This window comes from Halichoerus grypus, chromosome 8, assembly GCF_964656455.1.
Source record: "Halichoerus grypus chromosome 8, mHalGry1.hap1.1, whole genome shotgun sequence".
NCBI classification, from domain to species: Eukaryota; Metazoa; Chordata; class Mammalia; order Carnivora; family Phocidae; genus Halichoerus; species Halichoerus grypus.
In genome coordinates this window covers 148,829,798-148,852,032 of record NC_135719.1, presented here as the reverse complement: position 1 = coordinate 148,852,032, position 22,235 = coordinate 148,829,798, and the positions used below count along the sequence as shown (strand labels likewise).

General features: G+C 45.8%; 1 protein-coding gene and 1 pseudogene across 1 annotated transcript in view; one reads left to right on the top strand and one right to left on the bottom strand.

The window, feature by feature from the left end:
* Positions 1 to 15,576, bottom strand: part of RCOR1 (REST corepressor 1) — a 115,031-nt gene extending 99,455 nt beyond the window's left edge. The window contains exons 1-2 of the mRNA XM_078054246.1: positions 15,028 to 15,576; positions 14,894 to 14,953 (exon numbers count right to left, since the gene is read on the bottom strand). Of these exons, the coding sequence (XP_077910372.1) occupies positions 14,894 to 14,953; positions 15,028 to 15,331 (364 nt within the window). The 5' untranslated portion in view covers positions 15,332 to 15,576. The remainder of the gene's footprint in view (positions 1 to 14,893; positions 14,954 to 15,027) is intronic.
* A 5,971-nt stretch (positions 15,577 to 21,547) lies between these two features.
* LOC118547651 (large ribosomal subunit protein eL36 pseudogene) lies at positions 21,548 to 21,868 on the top strand (annotated as a pseudogene).
* The last annotated feature ends 367 nt before the right edge of the window (positions 21,869 to 22,235 follow it).

Genomic DNA, 22,235 nt, shown 5'->3' with positions numbered 1-22,235 from the left:
ACTATATGAAGCAACAGTTTTCAAGACACTGGACACCAAGCAACAAAGTACAGTGAGCCCTGAGAGATGAGAAATGAAGTAAATCCTACAACTGCCCCAAGTTTATTGCCTGAAGAGTTTCCACCTGACAGCATGGGTTTGGGGACTCAGGGAAACTCTTTCTAGGTTGAGGGAACAAGTTGAGTTCAAGAAGCCAAGGCAGTTTGTAGGGAAGAATATCAGAAGAGAGCTGGATGCTGCACAGAACTGGGATGCCAGAGATCTGCAGAGGGTCCCCCCTGAGTATTCAGAAGAGTACTGAGGAGCACATTAGCACATCCTTATGAAGAAAATACTTGAGGTTTCTGGATGAAGAACCACCCAAAACAATAAAAGGGAACAATTCACAAAGCCCACATACGGCCAAGAGGACTGCCTGTTCCCAACAGCCAGAGTAGAAAACCTCAAAATTCATGGACTACTGCGTAGACTACTCAGAAGAGTTTTGACTCTGTAGTGGGAAATAATCAGCTCAGATGAAATGCTGCCCCGACGCTGCCTACCAAAGCTTAAAATTTAAATGATCTGAAATGAACAGGCTATTTCTAAGGAACTTAACCATGTCCCAGAAAAAAAGCTCAAGAATATTTATAGGAATACAAAAATATCCAGCATCCATCAAAGTAAAATTCATAATGTCTGGCATCCAAACAAAAACTACCAGACAAGCAAAGAAGCAAGAAAAGGCAACCCATAATGAGGAGAAAAATCAATCAAAACCAACCCAGAAATGACGCAGATGATAGAATTAGTAGACAAAAGCATTAAAAACAATTGTAACTGTATTTCAATGTGCCTAAGATATTAAAGGAAAGACTGACTATGCTAAGTAGAGACATGAAATACATATAGAGGGGTGGGGTGCCTGGGTGGCTCAGTTGGTTAAGCGCTGTCTTCGGCTCAGGTCATGATCCCAGGGTCCTGGAATCAAGCCCTGCATCGGGCTCCCTGCTCAGCGGGGAGCCTGCTTCTCCCTCTCCCTCTGCCTGCCCTCTCTGCCTACTTGTTCTATCTCTCTGTCAAATAAATAAATAAAATCTTTAAAAAAAAAAAAAAAAGAAATATATATACAGGGGCACCTGGGTGGCTCAGTCAGTTAAGCTTCCTCTTGGTCTCGGCTCAGGTCATGGTCTCAGGATTCTGAGGTCAAGCCCCATGTCAGGCTCCACGCTCACTGTGAGAGTCTGCTTGGGATTCTCTCTCCCTCTTCCTCTGCCCCTCTCCCCAGTGCTCTCTCTCTCAAAATCTTTTTTAGAAAAAGAAATATATAATATTTTTATATACACTTTTTGAGATTTTACTTATTTTATAGAGAGGGAGAGTGTAAGCAGGGGGAGGAGCAGAGGGAGAGGGACAAGCAGACTCCACACTGCGTAAGGAGCCTGACACAGGGCTCGATCCCACGACCCTGAGATCATGACCTGAGCCAAAATCAAGAGTAGGACACTCAACCAACCGAGCCACCCAGAGGGCCCAATGAAATATATATTTTTAAGAAGACCCAAATCAAACTTCTACGTATGAAACCCATAATGTCTGAGATGAAAAATGGGATTGAGGGCAGATTATACATTGCAAATGAATAGTAAACTTAAAGACATAGCAATAGAAAGTATTCAAAATGAAACAAAAAAAGATTAACGATAGCATCAGTAAGCAGTGTGACTTCAGCCTATCATACGTCTAACTGTACACTTTAAATATGCAGTTTGTCAATTATACCTCAATAAGGCTGTTTTCAGAAACCTAACCTTTGAAGACAAGGCTGAGACTTCATACTGTCAATTTTTTAAGTCCTACATTTATCTTCAATATAGCCATACATCTTAATCATTGTTCTGGTTTAATTAGGTACTAAATAACCACCTCAAAAAACAAAGCTCTCCTAAGCTTTCTATTTCTACTTGCTTTCAAGAAGCCTCATTATAATACCTTAAGAGCACTATTTAAACAAATACCCCACTACAAGACTTCAGTACACAGCCATCATAATATTTAGCAGTTGCTCCAAAATCCCATTTCACCACACACCTTGATTAAAGAGGCAAAACTTCTGAACTAATTATAAAAATTGAAAACAAGAAAACTTTCAAGTCGTCAGAATCCCTAGATCAGTGCTGTCCCGCAGAACTTTCTGGTATAACAGAAACGTTCTATTCTGCACTGTCCAATACGGTAACCAGTACCTACACAGGAATACAGAGCACCTGAAATGTGGCTAGTGTGACAGAACTGAATTTTTTGTTTAGTTTAGTTTAGTTTTGTTTTAAATAATCTCTACACCCAATGTGAGGCTGGAACTCACGACCCCGAGATCAAGAGTCACATGTTTTACTGACAGATTTTAATAAATTTAAATTTAAATATTTTTATATAGTAGTGGCTACATTATTGGACAACACAGCTCAAGACAAAAAGAAAATCTGGATTGAAATTTTTAGGATTAGAATTTTCCCAAAATAATTTTTAAAATTTATAGCTTATATATATTGATTTTAAAATAAGCACCATAAAATCGTAAATATTAAAGAGCTCTTTTTTTTAAGTAGGTTCTACGCCTGACGTGGGGCTCAGACTCACAACCCTGAGATCAAGAGTCACATGCTCCAAAGAGCCCCTGAAAAACTATTTTTTAAAGCTTGGCTCAAAGGATCGTATCACCTAAAACTTCCTGGTTCCTTCAATTGCCCTACCCTCCACCCCAGGAGGGATCAGGTGGCCCCACTGTCAGGTCTCATGTACTCTCTGTATACTGTCAGCAATGTACTGGGGGCTGGGACAGTGGGGCGTGGGAAGTAACCACCTCATGGGGAGGTGATTTCCTTTTAGGGGGAGGAAAATGTTTTGGAACCAGACAGGGTGGTGGCTGCACAATGTACTAATGAATGTACTAAATGCCAATAAATTGTTCACTTGAAAATGGTTAATTTTATGTTACGTGACTCTCACCTTGAGAAAAAAAATTTTAATGTATCTAAGCAAGATGTGCATCTCTAATTTATACAAATTCACTGTAAGAAAGCACAGAAAATGGGGGAAATCAGTTTTTACCAGCAATTTAAAAGTTCATTTTTCCTTGGGTTTTCACTTCTTAAATAATTGAACTTGATGCTTAGTTATTAAATGTCCATTACAAAATGCCTATTCAAAGAAAGTCAGCCAAACCAAGCACATGGCTCAGAACCACACTCAGCTGGGACAAGTTAGCAAATGAGCCTTAAAATATTTAAACCTGAATTGGTGACTCAAAAAACTATACTATTGCACTCTATAAAAGCAGAAGTACATGGCACCACTAGCTCCCAGAAAACTTGACAGTATTAAGACCAAACTAATTACTTATTCTACTCTTTCTACTATCCTGGTCTCCCTATGTCCATGCTAAATTTGAAAGCAGAACAAGCCCCAAGTCCAAAAGCTTCCATGCCACTAGAGGTAAAGAAGGAACGTGACCTTAAGTGAGAGAGAGTGCATGTGTATATGTCTGTAAAACAACACAGAAATGCCCTAAATTCAGGTAAATATTAATGTTTAGCTAACCTCAAAATTTTAATCAACCTTTTCAGACAAAGGCCATCAGGCAGTGTTTCCGGGCCAGTAGATGAAACTGGAAAAAGATACCATAGCCAAACTTTAGGAGCAAAGACTACTTAAGTAACCTCAATTTAAGTACAAAGGAAGCCCTGAGGTTCTGGGCAGACAACAATTAGTCCTTCGGTAATTTGGTCCTTAAATTACACTATGATAAAATCAAACATGGCATAGCTCATATCTGAGTCCATCAGAAAAAGGCTTGCAATTTTCTTTATACTCTGGTCTCTAAAAAATAGAACAAAATTGACTAATAACACCAAGAAATATATACTTTGGAATGGGGGGCAGGGTTAGTTTGGGGGGGCTTGGGGGAGGGGCTTGAAGAGGGGGGGCTTGAGGAGGGGAGGGAGGATAGGAATAATATGCAAGAAAGGGAAATTAGTTGCTGAACAATACTAACCAGATAGCTGGTACAGGTGAAATCAAGGGTTTTTAAAAAATACTCTGTCAAAAATTAATTAATTAAAATAAATTACTTTCGGGGTGCCTGGGTGGCTCAGTCGTTAAGCGTCTGCCTTCGGCTCAGGTCATGATCCCAGGGTCCTGGGATCGAGCCCCACATCGGGCTCCCTGCTCGGCGGGAAGCCTGCTTCTCCCTCTCCTACTCCCCCTGCTTGTGTTCCCTCTCTTGCTGTGTTTCTATCAAATAAATAAATAAAATCTTTAAAATAAAATAAAATAAATTACTTTCTCAGATATTTTATCATTTCACACCTTATTCAAGGCATGGTTCTTAAATTCACTCCACAGCTCAAGTTCAATGTGAACCTGTAGAAAAATGGACAGGAGGATGGGATAAACAATATTTAAATATTATATTCATATTTGTTAAACTAAAGGGTAACCAACCTAACACTATCCATTATAACCTTAAATCATACAATCATAAGAAATCGCTCCCCTCAAAAAAACTTACAATTATGTTTTAAGCTCTGAAGAAGACTATTTCAACATACATGCAGGAGTAAAACAACTCACTCCAATTTGCGCCAATCAACCAAACCAATCTGGGTCTTCACTGCCAGAAAGAAGAGGAATATAACTGGACATGACACGAAGCAGACTCTGGTAATCCTAAACCTGTAACTTCAGAACACCTGAGAGCACATGGAAACAACTAATCAATTAATTGATCCAAAAAGCACTACTCCTATGTAAGTTTTTTCTTCAAGAGGACTTCTGGCTGACTCTCCCTAAAATATACTAGATTGAAATCTAACTGCAACATAACAGTGGTATCTTGGAGCTTTTCCTTTCTTGGTGATATATAAAATAACGGTACATCTTACAACTAATGGCATCTCAGAATGCACTACCTTGGGCAAGTTATTAGGTTAAACCAGAACGGTAAGCCTTTGTTTCCTCATCTGGAAAATGGGGATAACTACTTTACCTTATGTGATTGTGTGTTATTTAAGAGATATAAAGTATTCAAACCAGACTGGAACATAATAAGCACACTCTGACCTGGCATTGATAGATCATTCCTTTGAAGGTTTTGTTAGTGATGACAAGTTTTACCTCCCCATCCACACACTCACCCATTCCCTTATAATCAGTGGCAAATCCATCAGACAGATAGATGAATTTAGCACCTTAACCATTTGCAAGAAACTAACCAACCATTACAGGAACTAAAGCCATTAACTTTAACATGCTGCTGCTTTAACTACATGCTGGACAGAAATTAAATCAGCTTTCCAAGTCATCTGGCACTGTAATGTGGGCCAATCGGTTAATAGTTTAGTATACCAAAATGACTAACACTGAAACAAAACAAAAAAAGATGTCAGTTCTCAGTAACATTCATCTTACAAATCAAGGATCCTAGTGATAAATATTACAGGGGCTACATTCCAAGGCCAAGCTTTAAGCAGAAATATGTCCATTCAGGGATATTATTTTTATTCCTTCCTAACCAAACTCAATTAATACCCCCCCATACTAAAGAGAAAACAAAAACTCTATATATGCAACCCTAACAAAGGATTATAGCCAAATTATAAAGAACTCACACAAATCAGTAAGACCAACACCCTACAGAAAAACAGCAAAAGGCATATTCTTTTTCATTTTTTTTAAGATTTTATTTATTTATTTGACAGAGAGAGAGAGAGATAGTGAGAGCAGGAACACAAGCAGGGGGAGTGGGAGAGGGAGAAGTAGGCTTCCCGCCGAGCAGGGAGCCCAATGCGGGGCTCGATCCCAGGACCCTGGGATCATGACCTGAGCCAAAGGCAGACACTTACCGACTGAGCCACCCAGGCGCCCCAGCAAAAGGCATATTCATAGGAGGAATCCAAGTAGTCAAAAAACATATAAAAAGACATTTAACCTCACCAGTAATTAGAAAAATGACAACAGAGGAGTGCCTGGGTGACTCAGTCGGTTAACCGTCTGCCTTAGGCTCAGGTCATGATCTCAGGGTCCTAGGATCGAGCCCTACATGGGGCTCCCTGCTCAGCAAGGAGTCAGCTTCTTCATCTCCCTCTGCCCACCCCCCCCCCACTTGTGTGCTCATGTACTCTCTCTCTCTCAAATAAATAAAATCTTTAAAAAAAAAAAATAAGAAAAGAAAAATGCCAACATAAACCACAAAAGGAGAGCAACTGCAAAAAGTTAATAAATCTAACAGTATAGTGAAGATTGGGTGAAATGGAACTCATGTGCCTTGTTAGTGGACATGTACTCGTTTGGAAAGCATCAAAGCAAATGAATATACAAAATAATTTCATTTACAAAAGGATTTTGACATCACAAAACATATTGTTTATCATACATAAGTATGTATTAAAATACAAAAACATGTATGGGAATTCTGAAGGCCTTGAGAGCATGGCACTCAGATTTCCCTTCAAAAGAGAAAGTGCTGAGAGATGTCTAATTAGCTGGCAGTCCCATCCGCCTGGCACCTTTGGGATCCACTGCAGCATTCATACCAGTGCCAGGCCAATGACTGAACACAGCAAGCATTCTAGAGCAGGGCCACTCCTGCCCAATGGACTCCTCTAACAAACAATCTGCTCTGGCTCAGACTTTCTCCAAGCTGCACTCCAACCTTAGGCTCCTGGATCCAACCACAAATCATCCTGCCTTCTGTTTTCCTTCAGGGGTGTCACGCCGACATCCAGTTTGAAGGCTTTTGCCACCTAAGCATCCCCTCCTCTTTATCCTTCACACGCATTTACCCCGATGAATCTCTTGCACATCTGATCCTGTCTTGGCATCTGCTTCTAAGAGGATGCAAATGAACTATCTCAGGAAAAACATCAATCAACTCCAAATTAGTGCAGGAAGTGAGAGAATTAGCCTTCAGCTGCACATGACACAAATACAGCCTAATATTAAGTATTAATCACAGTGGTGGGTACATGTATTACTTGCTGTTTTATCTGAATGTTTACTTTTTTTTAAATAACTCTATGATTACAATTCTATCCTATCCAATGGTAATACACAAAGATATTCAAAATATGCGTAACTATCCAGTCACTTCAATTTAAAAAATTTTTAAACTCTTATGTCTCGATCTAAAATTTTGAACACATATTACTGTTCCCAATTACTGTACCCAGTAACAAGACTCTACAACATCTAAAATAAGCCAAGTTTGAAGTTTGGCCTCATATGGCCTCAACTCAACCTTGTGACACTTTCAATGATTAGATATTGAAAGAAAGACAAACATAAGTCATTTTATCTCTTTCTTTCCTCATCTAGGACATAGGAAGGTTGGATTAGATGGGCATTACAATTTTCACTCATTACTTTGAGGGAGAAAAAATTAGAAACTTCAAAAATTATGTCTGGTGTTCAATTTTCATTAAGACCCACATCTTTTAAAAATCTGACTAATTTGAAAAAATAGGAGTTTTAGGGCTTACTGTTAACATCTTATTTATTTATTTATCAGAGAGAGAGACAAAGACAGAGCACAAGCAGGGGGAGCGGCAGCAGAGGGAGAGGGAGAAGGAGGCTCTCCGCTAACAAGGAGCTCAACGTGGGGCTCGATCCCAGAACCCTGGGATCATGACCTGAGCCAAAGGCAGACACCTGACCAACTGAGCCACTCAGGCGTCCCTCATTTATTTCTTTTTTAAGATTTTATTTATTTGAGAGAGAGAGCACGGGTGCATGTGTGAGCAGGGGGGAGGGGTCACCCAGGTACTCCATTAAAATGTCATTTAAATGAAATGTTAAGGGGAGCCTGGGGGGGCGCCTGGCAGGTCATGATCTTGGGGTCCTGGAACTGAGCCCCACTTTGGGCTCCCTGTTCAGCGGGGAGTCTGCTTCTCCCTCTCCCCCTGCCCCACCCCCCCACTCTCCCTTCGTGCACCCATGCACACTCGCTCTCTCTCAAATAAATAAAATCTTAAAAATAAATGACATTTTGGGGCGCCTGGGTGGCTCAGTCGTTAAGCGTCTGCCTTCAGCTCAGGTCATGATCCCGGGGTCCTGGGATCGAGTCCCACATCGGGCTCCCTGCTCCGCGGGAAGCCTGCTTCTCCCTCTCCCACTCCCCCTGCTTGTGTTCCTGCTCTATGTCTCTCTCTGTCAAATAAATAAATAAAATCTTTAAAAAAAAAAAAAAAATGACATTTTAATGTCATTTCTCTCAAACATTTTGGAAGAACACTTTGTCACCTTAAACCAACTTTAAAAAAAAATCGACAAGGGGGAAGGGGGGGTCTGGCTGGCTCAGCTGTGGGGCATGTTGACTCTTGACCTCTGCGTTTTAAGTTCGAGCCCCATGTTGGATATAGACATTACTTAAAAATAAAATCTTTGGGGGGGCGCCTGAGTGGCTCAGTTAGTTAAGCGGCTGCCTTCGGCTAGGGTCATGTTCCCAGGGTCCTGGGATCGAGCCACACATCGGGCTCCCTGCTCAGCAGGAAGCCTGCTTCTCCCTCTCCCACTCCCCCTGCTTGTGTTCCCTCTCTCACTGTCTCTCTCTCTGTCAAATAAATAAATAAATAATCTAAAAATAAATAAAATCAAAAAATAAAATATTTAAAAAAATACATAAATAATAAAAATCAACACAGAAACCATAAAACTCAACTAGACACTAGATACGATGTATTAATAAAACATTCAAAACACAAAACAGAAGAAACTGTTATACTGCAACTATAACCCTATCATTTCTAGGGTCACAAATACTTTCGACAATTGTATTTAAAGCTGTGGGAGGAATTAACTCCTTCCAAATCACTGAATCAGTATTCAATCCCCAAACTCTACCTTATTCAGACTTCTACTACATTGCTACAGATTTCCTCTCCCACAAAGTGATTTCAAGTTCTGTTTTTAATATAAATACAAACTTACATTACACCTTAGCAAAGATCACTGTTTTCCATTAGAGTAGGGGACATATAGAAGACTATTTCTTTTTACATTATGCACGGAACCTCTGAAGAAAGACTCAGAAAAAAGTGAGGGCTAAACCATAAATTGCTTACAACAATCTATGTAGCAGAGAAGAAAATATAAAAAGACAACCTGGGAGAAAATACAGTAACTTGGATAGAACTTTGATGTTTCATCTCCAAAGATTTAAGAGTTTTTTCAACTGAACTGCCCCCCAGAACCTTATAATACCAAGGAAAATGACCTTCTAAAAGCCTAAATTTCTACAGTACAAGTTAACACTGATTTTATTTATTTTTTTTAAAGATTTTATTTATTCATTTGACACACAGAGAGCAATAGCGAGAGCAGGAACACAAGCGGGGGGGGCGGGAGAGGGAGAAGCAGGCTTCCCTCCGAGCAGGAGCAGGGAGCCCGATGCGGGGCTCGATCCCAGGACCCTGGGATCATGACCTGAGCCGAAGGCAGACGCTTAATGACTGAGCCACCCAGGCGCCCGATTTTTTTTTTTTTTTTAAGATTTTATTTACTTGAGAGAAAGAGAACATGAGCAGGGAGCCCGCTGTGGGTACTCGATCCCAAGACCCTGAGATCATCTCTTGAGCCAAAGTCAGATGCTTAACTGACTTGAGACACCTAGGCGCCCCTTAACATTGATTTTTTTTTTTTAAAGATTTTATTTATTTATTTGACAGAGAGAGAGACAGCGAGAGAGGGAACACAAGCAGGGGGAGTGGGAGAGGGAGAAGCAGGCTTCCCGCCGAGCAGGGAGCCCGATGTGGGGCTCGATCCCAGGACCCTGAGATCATGACCTGAGCCGAAGGCAGACGCTTAACGGCTGAGCCACCCAGGCGCCCCTATTGATTTTTAAAACCACTATGTTCTGGTCAGTCTCAACCAGCTAACCTTTGAATCACAGTCACCATCCACGGAAGGGAGTACTGTGGTAGAACCCTACCTTGAAAGCATTAACTCTCAAAGACAAGAACCTCAAAGTTTAGAGCAAAAACTCCCTGACTCAGAACCTAGTTAATGTGTACCTCCCCTGGCCCAGGGAGTGATTCAAGGTGTCTTTACACTATCTAGAAACTTGATCTGAAGAGATTTACCTACGCTCTCTGGTCCTCAGTATTCTTTTCTGCTACATAAATGTTTTGGACTCCTCCATCTTCGAGGAAAGGGTATATAACTAAACTGTAGTAAGTACACGTGACTTAAGAGCAATCATCTTCAAATATCTCAGTGCATGACTTACGTTCAAATCAATGGCTTCATTATAATCCAGTCTTCCCTATGAGTAAAGCAGGTGATGCAAGGACCACTATTTGGCAACTTAAGTTAAATGAATGATAATCAGAATAAGGATAGCAGAAAATGTTTACTTAGCACTCTGTGTGCCAGGCACTGTGCTAGGCATTTTACATGTGTAAGTTAAGATATTCTATTATCTGTTTTACAGATGAAGACAAGAGGGAGGGAACTTGCCCAGGGGCAACACACACAGCTGGCAGGAGGCCCTGCCAGGACCCAAACCCAAGTTTGAGGACGGAGCACCGTAGGGCACTGAGACAGCCCAGGCTCTCCCAATCCACGCTACACTGCTTCTGAAAGAAACACGAAATTACAAAGGGGACACGTGGGTGGCACAGTCAGCTAAGGCTCCAACTCTTGGTTTTGGCTCAGGCAGTGATGTCAGGGTCCCTGGGCTCCACGCTCAGCGGGCAGTCTGCTTCTCTCCCTCCCCCTCTGCCCCTCCCCCCGCTCTTGCACTTGTGCTCTCTCTCAAATAAATATCTTAAAAAAAAAATTACAAAGAGGACTATAACTGACATAATCATGGACTATTAGTGATGCAAACAACCCCTGATTTATGACAGAGGAAACTGAGGTTTCTGGAAATAAAATGACCAGCTCTACCTTTAGCACCTGCTTAGTGACAGAGCCAGGGCATTCAATCTGCAGACAACCAGTTCCAAGTGTCTCCTCACCACACGACTTGACAAGGTTGATCTCACAGGATCTATCATTACCCCAACCTCTCATGGTTGGGTGAACACTGCTGTCTAAATCACAAAACATTCACCGTAACTTATTAATTTTAGAATATTTATAAAATTGATTTTTACAATGAAACTGAAGCATAGAAAATAATGTGTTCAAAGAGAAACACAGAACCACCAGTAAAAAATGAAAAGCAGGTCAAGACCTCTGTTCAGTAAAATTATTCCACATTAAAGCAGAACACATTTTACTAATATAAATCAACTCTGAAGTGACAGTTGAGTCAATGACAACCCAAATTTTCAAATCTCATTAAGTTGTATTCAACGTTCCAAATATAGGTTGCTTTTTTAAAGGACCATTATCTCAAAAGTATTTACCATTAACAATTTCCTCTTCTGTAAGTCTCAATTTTAGTATCAGTAAACTGTGATACTGAAAACCAATCCAGGATAAAAGTTGACATAATAACCCATGCTTCAGAAAACAAAGAACTTGAGTCAACCTTAACATCCTGTCACTGTGTTTCTCCAGCTAGAAGACAACAAAGAGGAAGAGTACCAAACAATGATAGAAATATATAAGCTATAAAAATATATAGGTATCTATCTATGTGTATATATATATATATATATATATATCGACTATAGATTCCTTCCTTTGCATGCTTACTGGTAAGATCATGGAAACATTCACATCTTTATATAGAAAAACACTACTCATTTCCAATTAAATTATGCTTTGCAAGTGTAGGAAATAACTAACCAGAGGTAGGACAGAGTAAGCATTCCTCCCTCTTACTCTATTCTGTGATTACTAAATTCTAAAAGAAACCAACGACAACTCAGCACACGCTACAGCAGGGGTATGGAAGGACAGTCTGGACGCCAGACCTGGGAAAGAAGCCTAACTTTTGTGTTTTTTTTTTTTTAAAGATTTTATTTATTTGACAGAGAGAGACACAGCAAGAGAGGGAACACAAGCAGGGGGAGTGGGAGAGGGAGAAGCAGGCTTCCCGCTGAGCAGGGAGCCCGATGCAGGGCTCGATCCCAGGACCCCGGGATCATGACCTGAGCTGAAGGCAGAAGCTTAACGACTGAGCCACCAGGCGCCCCAAGAACAAAGCCTAAGTTAAAGATGTAGAACTACATTCTGGTCTTTGTTTTTAAAACTAATTGATAAAACTTTTCCTATCATTTTATTTGCCAAGTCACACCACAGTCCACAAATCTAGTCTGGGTCTTCATCTGATTAGAAGAACTGAACCAGCATTTTAGGGTTACAGTGCTCCATCCATTTTATTCACTACCTGTAAGGAATGACAGAAGTGGATCTTCCTTGGACTATACAGGGAAGGTCAGGTGTTCCTAGCTTCAACCATTTGCTTTTAAAGCTAAATAAGGTCAAGTTGGGATACCATAAAGAAAATCTGACTTTAAAAAAAATTAAAATCAACTTCTTCCACTCACACATCTTTACCAGAGATGTTTTTTTAAAAAAAGAAAGAAAAAAAGGCTTCCTGAGGAGTTTCACATTCACTTGTTCAAATTCTGGTTTAAAAAAAAAAAAAATGCACTCAAAACTCAGGCAGGGAGAAACAACAAGCACTAACAATCACAATTTCAAAGTCCGTATTATTCCTAACCTGTACTCATAGAAAGAACCTTTCAGTCTTAAGACCTAAAAAAACTTTTTTTTTTTTGCCATGAATCAAACATGGTGTACCATTTCTATTCCGAAATGGAAGTCTCCTCTTCCTGATACTAAGTTCTGTATAAGAACACACCTAAAAAAAAAAAAAAAAAAAAAAAACACTAGGAAACAATGAGTTCCCACAATTTTCAGCCATACCTATGAATGTGTCCCACTGCTCAGACTAGCAAAACAGGGCTTAAAATTGTTTGTCAGTTAGATTCCTTTCCAGATTAAAACAACACAAAATAAGAAATTTATAAATATTAATACCAAACCCCAATCAACTGGCAGTAAGACTACACAGAACATTTACAATGCTTTACTTTTTAGAATGGCAGCTCTCTAGTATTTTTATGGTTGTATCTATTCCATCAAAAATACAAGGGCAGCTCAAAATATGATCCTACTACATCTGCTATTTCAGAGAACAAACCCAAAGAAGTCATTACTAACAATGCAGAGGTAGACATCCATATTTAGAAGAACGTCAGAAATCTAATTCCTGTTGCTGCCATCAAATATGCCCTTTTCCTTAGTCACATCATTTAAGTAAAGCTCTCGAAATTAATATAACTAAAACGTACTAAAAATCGACCAACTTAACTAAAAGATCTATGCAAGCTGATTTTTTTTAATATGTGTGGGAAACTTGGTGACAACCTTTGCTTTATGTTCTGTATATTAAAACAAAGATGGACTTGACCTACAAAATGAAGATAGGGTCAACTGTAACCAAAAAACAGTATGCTTCCCCTGGTGGCCAACCTAGGAACGGAGAAGGCATGCATACAAGAGAAAAAGCCTGGTCTCCCGGTCCTATCCTGTCACTCTTGTAAATGAGAAGTCACTACCAAAAAAGGAAGATGTGGGGGAAGGGGAAACTATCAAAAAGACTAACACGAATTTAAAAGGAATACAAACCTGGGTATTATACTACATAAATTTAAGAGATTTAAATCAACAGACTAAAATTTAGAAGGCCAATATGGGCAAGGTCATTTATTTCCAGAGTGCCCAAAAGCTCACGCAGGGATCCCTGTGTATTTTCACTTCAAAGAACACCCAGAGTTTAGTACCTTAATAACAGCTTAAGAGCAATCTCCTTTTTCAAGGACTAGATCCTTGCAATTTTCTGCAGTCTTGTTTCCAAGGAAAAGCATTTATGCATTTATTTTCTCAAATAAACTAGTGGTATAACCTACATAGATACCTTCCAGCTCCAAAGCCCTCCAACCAGAAAGCCTGTTAACAACTCCAGTTCTGCAGGATTCTCTTTTGAATTTTATTTCTGAAATAAAACCCGTATCCTTTCAAACATCTTCTATGCCAACAATCTTTAAAGAACAGTCCTACGGAGACCAGCTAGAATCTCACGCATTAAAATCTGACGAATTCCTTTGTCTGATTAGATTTTTTTCTGGTACCACTTTAAATTTGCTTCCACGCAGAATAGCAAGGAAAGTAAATGTTCCATTCTAGGGTGTAGGGATTTCTCGGAGGTGGAAATCATTCCTTAGGCTAAAGCCTCTGAAGGTTCTATTCTTTCACAACCCCTTCCTTCAAGGAAAACAAAACAAAACAAAACAAAAAAGGAAACACACGGACATTTACAAATAGGTCCTAAAATCAAACTGCCACGAGCAAGCCTCTCTCCCCAGGCAGGCGCCCTCTGGGAAGCACACTTCTTAACTGATTTTGGGGGGTCGCTTTTCTACTCCCCCTCGGGCTGGGAGGGGAGCCAGGGGCGAGCAGAAGCCCGGGGGGCCGGCAGGAGGAGGGAAGGGCCAGCGCTGCGACATTTGGCAGGACAGAGACGGGTGGGCGGACGTCCCAAGTGCAGGGCGCTCGCAGCACGCTAACTCTCCGGCGCCGGCACCCCGACCCCCCGGCCAGGGCGCAGCCGGCCCGGGACCCCGGGCCCGCGGGAGCCTGCAGGCCAGGTGCGGCCGCGCCGACGCCGCCCCCGCCCCCGGGGCTCAGCGGGCCCGCGGCAGCGACCCGACCCCGGGCGGCTCGGGCCTCCGTCCCCGGGGTGCCGAGGCGCGCTGGCGGACCACGCTCGGGTGTGTGTTCCCCTCCCGGTTCTCGCCCTGCTGTTCTCCCCGCGGACGGCAGGCGAACACACACAAAAAGAAAAGTTGTCCGAGGGCCCCCGCCCCCTCGGGTCGCGGGGCCCCGGGCCGCTACTCACCGGGGTCGAAGTCGGGCACCACCGCCTGGTACTGGGGTCCGACCCGCATGCCGCCGCCACCTGCGGGGAAGCAGAGCACGGCGGTCAGCGCGGGCGGGCGGGCGCGGGGGCGGCGCGGGGCGGCTGCCACCTACCGTGCTCCTCGTCGCTGGACGAGCCCGAGCTGCCTTCCTCCCAGGAGTTGCTGCTGCTGTTACCATTGGGCGCCGCCGCCGCCAAACTTTTATTCTGCCCATTATTGGGGGCGGCGGCGGCCGAGGCGGCGGCCGAGGCGGAGGCGGCGGCGGCGGCCGAGGCGGAGGCGGCGGCCGAGGCGGCGGAGGCGGCCGAAGCGGAGGCGGCCGAGGCGGCAGCGGCCGAGGCGGCCGCGCTGGCCGCGTTGTTCCTCCCTCTCCGCTTCCCTGAGACCTCGGGGCCCTTCTCCACCATGGCCGGCATCGGCGGGGGCCGGGGCCGGGCGAAAGTGGCGGGGCCCCGCGGCTCCTGAGGAGGGGGCGCCGGGCCGGGGGGGGTAGGGAGCGCGGGCGGGCGCGGGCCTGGGCGGGCGCGGTGGAAGCCCGCGGGCGCGAGTCGGGGCTGGGGGTGGCCTGGCGGGCGGAGAGCGGTGCCGCTTCAAGCCCCCAGCGCCGAGCCGAGCGCAACTTTCGCTCTCATCGCCGGCCGCACTTCACTGGCACTAACTACTCCGGGAGCCGCGAGCGGGCGGGGGGGGCGGGGCCTGGGGCGAGAAGGGGGGAAAGCCGCGCGCAGCCCAACCCGAAGCGGGCTGGCTCCGCCCCCCACGGGCTCCCATTGGCTTCTGTGGGATTCGGACAGCGAGCGGCAGCGCGGTTGGCTCGGCACTCCCGTCTGTCCAAGGGACGGGGGCGGGAGCGCGGGGAGGGGGAGGCTCCGGGCTTCCGTTGGTCAGGTTCGGTTGACGCGTATCGCCCGCTGTACGTGGTTTGAGGTTTGTAATCTCTCTACGCCCCATGATCCATCTCTCTAGGCAATAGCGAGGAGTTAGCTGCCCTCCCCGCCCCCTCCCTCTGCTGCGGCCCCCCCCACCCCCTCACCTGCGCTCACCCCCCGCAGCCTCTGCCCCTACATTCCGCGAAGGGCCCCACTGTGAGTCCCGTTGGCTTCAAAAAGTAAAATATGCGCGACACGAGAAGAGAAATAGGATGCAAGGTCGGGACTACTTTCCCCCTCGCGCGGAGGATTACAGCCACAGTTTGAATGGGTTCTATACAAAGAGGGGAAACTAATTGGAAGAAACTAATTGCGCCCCCACCTTTCCCAAGGGATATGGGGGTGCCTCGGTGCCGGCGGTCCCCGGTGCAGGGGACAGGGTTCCCAGGTGACAGTCTCCCCTGGAGAGAAAGGAAGCAGCGTGGGGGCTCGGAGGGTCTGTGGAGGTTTCTGCTAATTGGGTGGGGGGAGGCTGGAAGTCGCCGCAATTGCCGGAGTTGCGGGCGCGGCGTCCGCGGGGGCCGGAGGGAGGGTCCCGAGCGGCCCCTGGCCAGACGCGGAGTCCGGGCGTCGGGCCCCCTGCCATCCCTGATGACCGTTTAGTCCTCGGTGAGGGGGCCGAATTGTCCCTGCGGGAGGGGGCACTTGCAGAAATGGGGAGGAGGACTTATAGAAATGGGCTGGGGCCAGGAAGGGTAAAGAGGAAGAAGCTATTTTCATCCCAAGCCCTTGGTAGGGGAGGAGGGTCAACTTCCTCCCAGGCAACAGCCACTTTTCCGGATCTGCTGCCTGCCCTGCCTCCCCCAGTCCCCACCGGGCACCCGGCGAGGGAGAGCATGACCCAGCCCGAGACATCCCCGCCTGGAGGGTGGTCACCAGCCAGCCTGGGGGTGCTTTACCGCTGGCTGGGGAGTGGGGGGAGCGTGGGACTCCCCTGGAGGTCCGCGTCAGTCCCACCTCCACAGGCCCCCCCCCAAAACAGCGCGCTGATCCTGCATAATTAGGAGGCAAGAGAAGATCTATAAATGATTTTTTTTTAATTCAACGGATAGCTATTTTTCTTTGAAGTTACTTCAAACCTAAGCTTTATAGGGGGACAGTTTACACCAGCTCTAGATATAAATAGCTACAGGGAGAAATCTGGAGTTTTATGTTTTTAAAACCTGAATAAATAAGCAGAGTGTTCTCGTCCACATTTTATGCAGCATGAACCATCATTATTAACTTCAGTGAAGTAACCACATTCACTTCTGCCTACATGGCCTTTAAGAAACAGGGCTGGGAGCCCTCCCAGTGGAGGACCCCTGCCCCCACCAAGTTCAGGGTCGCATCTTCTGGCCTCCCCTTAAAAGGATGCCCCTCTTGTTGGAGAGCCCCAAGCGTTGCAGATGTGTGCCCTTGGGAATCCCCCTAGACCACCACCTCCCCACCACCACCAGCTGGCCTGGGTAGGGTGCAGACAGCAAAGCCCAGGGTTAGGAACCAGAGGTGGTATTCTGGGGCCCAGCCACCTGCTCACTTGGAGTCTATGAAATTCTACCACCAGACCCTGGAATGATTAGCCTACAACAGCGCGAAGGTGATACTAAGTCATTTATTAGGGCAGCAGGGATGGCAGGACACCAGGTCATGAGCACCACCCACCAAACCCCAAGGTTGGGGCTACTTCCTGACTGGGTTATGACTGTGGTTACATCATTGGGCTATCCAACCATTCACTTTCTTCAACAAATATTAACACCTAAGTTACTTTGACATGTGTTGAGGCCTCTTTCTAGTTTGACCCCAAAGCCACGTAGATACCATACTGGCCTTGACCCTCCCAACTTCCTCATCTGTAAAACACAGACAACAATAACCACTTCCTGGCCTGGTGAATTTTTATAGAGTCCATCTCCCCAGCCCCAATCTTCGTCTGCCATAGGGAACCCTCCAACCTTAGGAAAACCCCCTTCCTGCACCTCCTATTGCTTGGGGCAGTGGAGGGCCGCTGGGGTGTCCACACACAACCCTTCTGATTGGGAATCTGTGACCTCAGACTTCAAACAGGCAGAGTCAGCAGCCCTACCATGTTTTCCAGTGACACTCTCTCCCACTCTGAGACTAAGATATCCCACCTTCTCTCCTTTCCTCACACCTCCCACAGTCCCTTCTGCCCTCGCTCCCAGCCAACGACCTTGGGTGACCTTCTCATTCTTGGGTGAGAAAAGCTGAAGCCATCAAATGGGATCCCTCTGAACTTCCAGGCCCCAAACGGACAAATGCCCGGGCCTAGCACCCACTCCCCTCCCCTTCAGGCTCTCCCACTCTGATCTGGATCTCTGGCACCTGCTTCCCGCTGCCCTCCCCTGGCTGGTCTCCTGTGCCATCAACCTCTCTCTTTCCCCTGGGTCAGTATTTTCCAAAGAAAGGGGAAAACTCTCCCTTGCTTCCAAGCCTCCTCCCCCTCCTCCCCCTCTCCCTACTCCACACAGAAACCTGCAAAAATGTGTCCACTCCCTTCCTTCCTTCCTAGTCTTTCCTCATGCCACCTTAGCAGGGCTGTCCCCACTCTTTATTCTTGCTAAGGTCATCCACAACCTCCAGGCGTCCCAATCCAGTGGTCAGTTCATGGTTTCACTGAGCTCCTCAGCAGCACCTGAGTCCATCACTCCACCTTCTGGAAACTCCCTGAGGTGTCTAGACCTCAGGATGCCTGGTTCTCCTGCCTCACAGACCACTCCTTCCCAGTCCCCTTTGCAGCCTCCATCCCCCTCCTTTCAACCTGGTGCATAGTAGGTGCTCACTAAATAATTACTTTATTATTATTATTTTTTTAAGATTTTATTTATTTGACAGAGAGAGACACAGCGAGAGAGGGAACACAAGCAGGGGGAGTGGGAGAGGGAGAAGCAGGCTTCCCGCGGAGCAGGGAGCCCGATGTGGAGCTCGATCCCAGGACCCTGGGATCATGACCTGAGCCGAAAGCAGATGCCTAAGGACTGAGCCACCCAAGAGCCCCTCACTAAATAATTATTGAGTGAGAAGTGAGCAGTAGGGAATACAGGCTGCTGTTGGTGCGCAGAACAGGAGCCAGTTCCAGTGAGGGGAGGATTCCTGAAACAAGTGAGGTCTGACCAAGACTTGATACGTGCCCTACAAGAGGGGAAGACCTTTGAATTTCATCAGCCCAGCATCTCCCCAGAGCGAGCCCCTCCCCATCATCCTCCTTCAGGAGTTTGGCTTGGGGCCTTACGAGCCTGTGACCCAGGCCTGGCTAGTCAGAGCCCCCCAGCCCCTGGCTGCTGTGACCGGCTCAAGCATTGGCACATGACCTAGCCAGGCCAATCAAGGTCCTTTCTGGAACCTTTTGGGGAAACTCTTAGGAAAGAGTGTCTCTCTCTCTGAGGACCAGGAAAGCCTGGAGCCTCCAGGTCAGGGCCAGGTACCTGGGTCCTGTGCCCAGGCTCCGTGTGGTCAGTCAGTAGCCCAGGCACCTGAGGAAGGGGTCCTCACTTGTCCTGGCCCTGCTCGAGGGAGCACCCACTACCTGACCAGCCTGTGGACAGGGGAGGGCTGAGGCCTGATGGGATGTTTGGAACTCTCCTCCTCTCCACACCCTATAAACGGCCTGAAATCCTGGCCTTTTAAATGGAGCAATTTGAGTTTCTGTTAGAACGCAAAGACTCCTGGGGCACCTGGGTGGCTCAGTTGGTTAAGCAGTTAAGCGTCTGCCTTCTGCTCAGGTCATGATCCTGGGGTCCTAGGATCCAGCCCCAAAGCGGGCTCCTTGCTCAGTGAGGAGTCTGCTTGTCCCTCTCCTTCTGCTCCTACCCACTGCTCGTGTGCTGTCTCTCTCTCTCAAATAAATAAATAAAATCTTAAAAAAAAAATGAACTCAAAGACTCCTGACCGCTACAAATAATTGGGCATTAACCTGGTGCAGAGCAAGGGAAAGAATGTGTAGGCAGAGGAAATAGCAGCCTCCCGTCTCCTGTGAAAGGCTTAATGAAAATAGCTGGGGCGCCTGGGTGGCTCAGTGGGTGAAGTGTCTGCCTTCAGCTCAGGTCATGATCTCAGGGTCCTGGGATCGAGTCCCGCATCGGGCTCCCTGCTCAGCGGGGAGTCTGCTTCTCCCTCCCCCCACCCCTGCTCCTCCGCACTGCTCATGCTCTGTGTGTGTGTGTGTGTGTGTGTCAAATAAGTAAATAAAATCTTAAAAAAAAGAAAGAAAATTAAAAAGCTGGTATCTTCGGGGTGTGCCTGTGTGCCCCGTTCTGCTCTCAGCCTTGAAATCCTACACTGATGGAATCAGCCCAATAATCCCATGAGGTGAACACAGTTTTGACGGCCCACCCATGCCTTGCAGGTAAGCAGAGGCACCTAGGGAATGAAGTAATCTGGCCAGTGGAGGGGCCTGCATGTCTCAGCCACACAGCTCTGCAGCCTCGCTTTGTTAACAAATTCTGCTGGGCCAGGAATAGCTTCCCCAAGTCTGCAGCCAGGCAGAGGGCGAAGGGAACAGGGGCTGGGGTGGCAGGAAAACTGCCCAGAAGCCAGTCCTGGGAGGGTTCGAACCCCCAAGACTATTGAGAAACTGCGATATGCGGCATGAATTTTAGCCATCCCAGGAGTTCTTAACCAATCTGTAGATAGAATTCAGGGGAACCGTGAACCAGGGAGAATAATTACAGCTTTATGAACCTTCTTTCACTGAAATCCAGCATTTTCTTCAATTATGAATGTAGGTGGTCTTAGCCATGGCTGCGACTCTGTCACTCATAGAATTCATGATACTGTCTCATCATCACACTGCAATTGTTGGAAAGATCTCAGAATAACTTGTACCCTCACCTCCAAAATCACAGAGATGTTAGACCCACTGCCAGATCTTGTTACCTTTAATGTGTTAATAACTCAAAAAATAACTCAAAATGGATCATAGACCTAACTGTAACAGCTAAAACTATAAACCTCGAAGGAGAAAACAAAGGAGTAAGTCTTGGTGACCTCGAGTTAGACAAACGCTTCTTAAATGCATTCCCAAAGCATAAGGAACAAAAGAAAGAAGTCGATAAATCAGAGTTCTTCAAAATTCAAAAATTTTGTGTTGCCAAGTGATACCATCAAGAAAGGGAAAAGACAGTCCACACAATGGGAGACAATATTTGCAAATCATGCCCTGTAAGAGACTTTATCTGAATATAGAAAGAACTCTCACAACTCAATAATAAAAAGATTGAATAACCCAATTTTAAAATGGGTGAAGTATCTGAATAGACATGTCTCCAAAGAAGATCTACAAATGGCCAGTAAGCGCCTGAAAAGATGCTCAACATAAGTCATCAGGGAAATGCAAATCAAGACTACAATGAGATACCACTTCATACCCACTAGGATGGCTGGAGTGAGAAAAGATAATAGCCAGCATTCGTGAGGATGTGGAGAAATTGGAAACTTCATGCCCTGCTCCTGGGTATGTGAAATGGTGCAGCCACTTTGGAAAACAGTCTGGCAGTTCCTCAAAAAGTTAAATATGGAAAAAATAGAAAAAAAAAAAAGCTAAATATAGAGTTACTATATGACCCAGCAATCCCACTCTTAGATGTCTAACCAAAAGAATCGAAAATGTATGTCCGCACAAACACTCATACATAAATGTCCATAGCGGTATTATTTACAGGAGCCAGAAAGAAAGTGTCCAGCCCCTCTGTCTCAGCAGCCATGGAGGGGCAGCAGCTACGGCTCTGCGCTCCCCCATGGCCCGTGGGCCTCAACAAGGGCCACAAGGGACCAAGGACACGAGCCAGCAGAAGTGCAGCCGCCACGGTCACACCAAAATCTGTTCAGGACATGATCCAAGAGATGTGTGGCTTTGCCCCATATGAGCAGCGTGTCATGATGCTGCTCAAGGTCTCCAAGGACAAGGGGGCCCTCAAGGTCAACAAGGAAAGTGTGGGGACATGTGTCTGTGCCAAGAGGACAAAAGACGAGCTGAGCAAGGTCCTGGCAACCATGAGGAAAGCGGCAGCCAGGAGGGACTGAACACCCACCCCCTCTCTACGCAATAAAACCTTTTCAGAAAATGAAAAGAATGGGGCGCCTAGGTGGCTCATTTGGTTAAGCGTCCTGCTTTTGATTTCGGATCAGGTCATGATCTCAGGGTCCTGGGATTGAACCCCCCATTGGGCTCATGCACTGGGCATGGAGTCTGCTTGAGATTCTTTCCCCTTCCTTCTCCCCCCCCCCATGTGTGTGTGTGTGCGTGCACGCGCTCTCTCTCTCGCACGCAAATAAATAAATCTTTAAAAAAAAGAAAGAGGGGCGCCTGAGTGGCTCAGTTGGTTAAGCGTCTGCCTTCAGCTCAGGTCATGATCCCAGGGTCCCTGCTGAGCAGGGAGCCTGCTTCTCC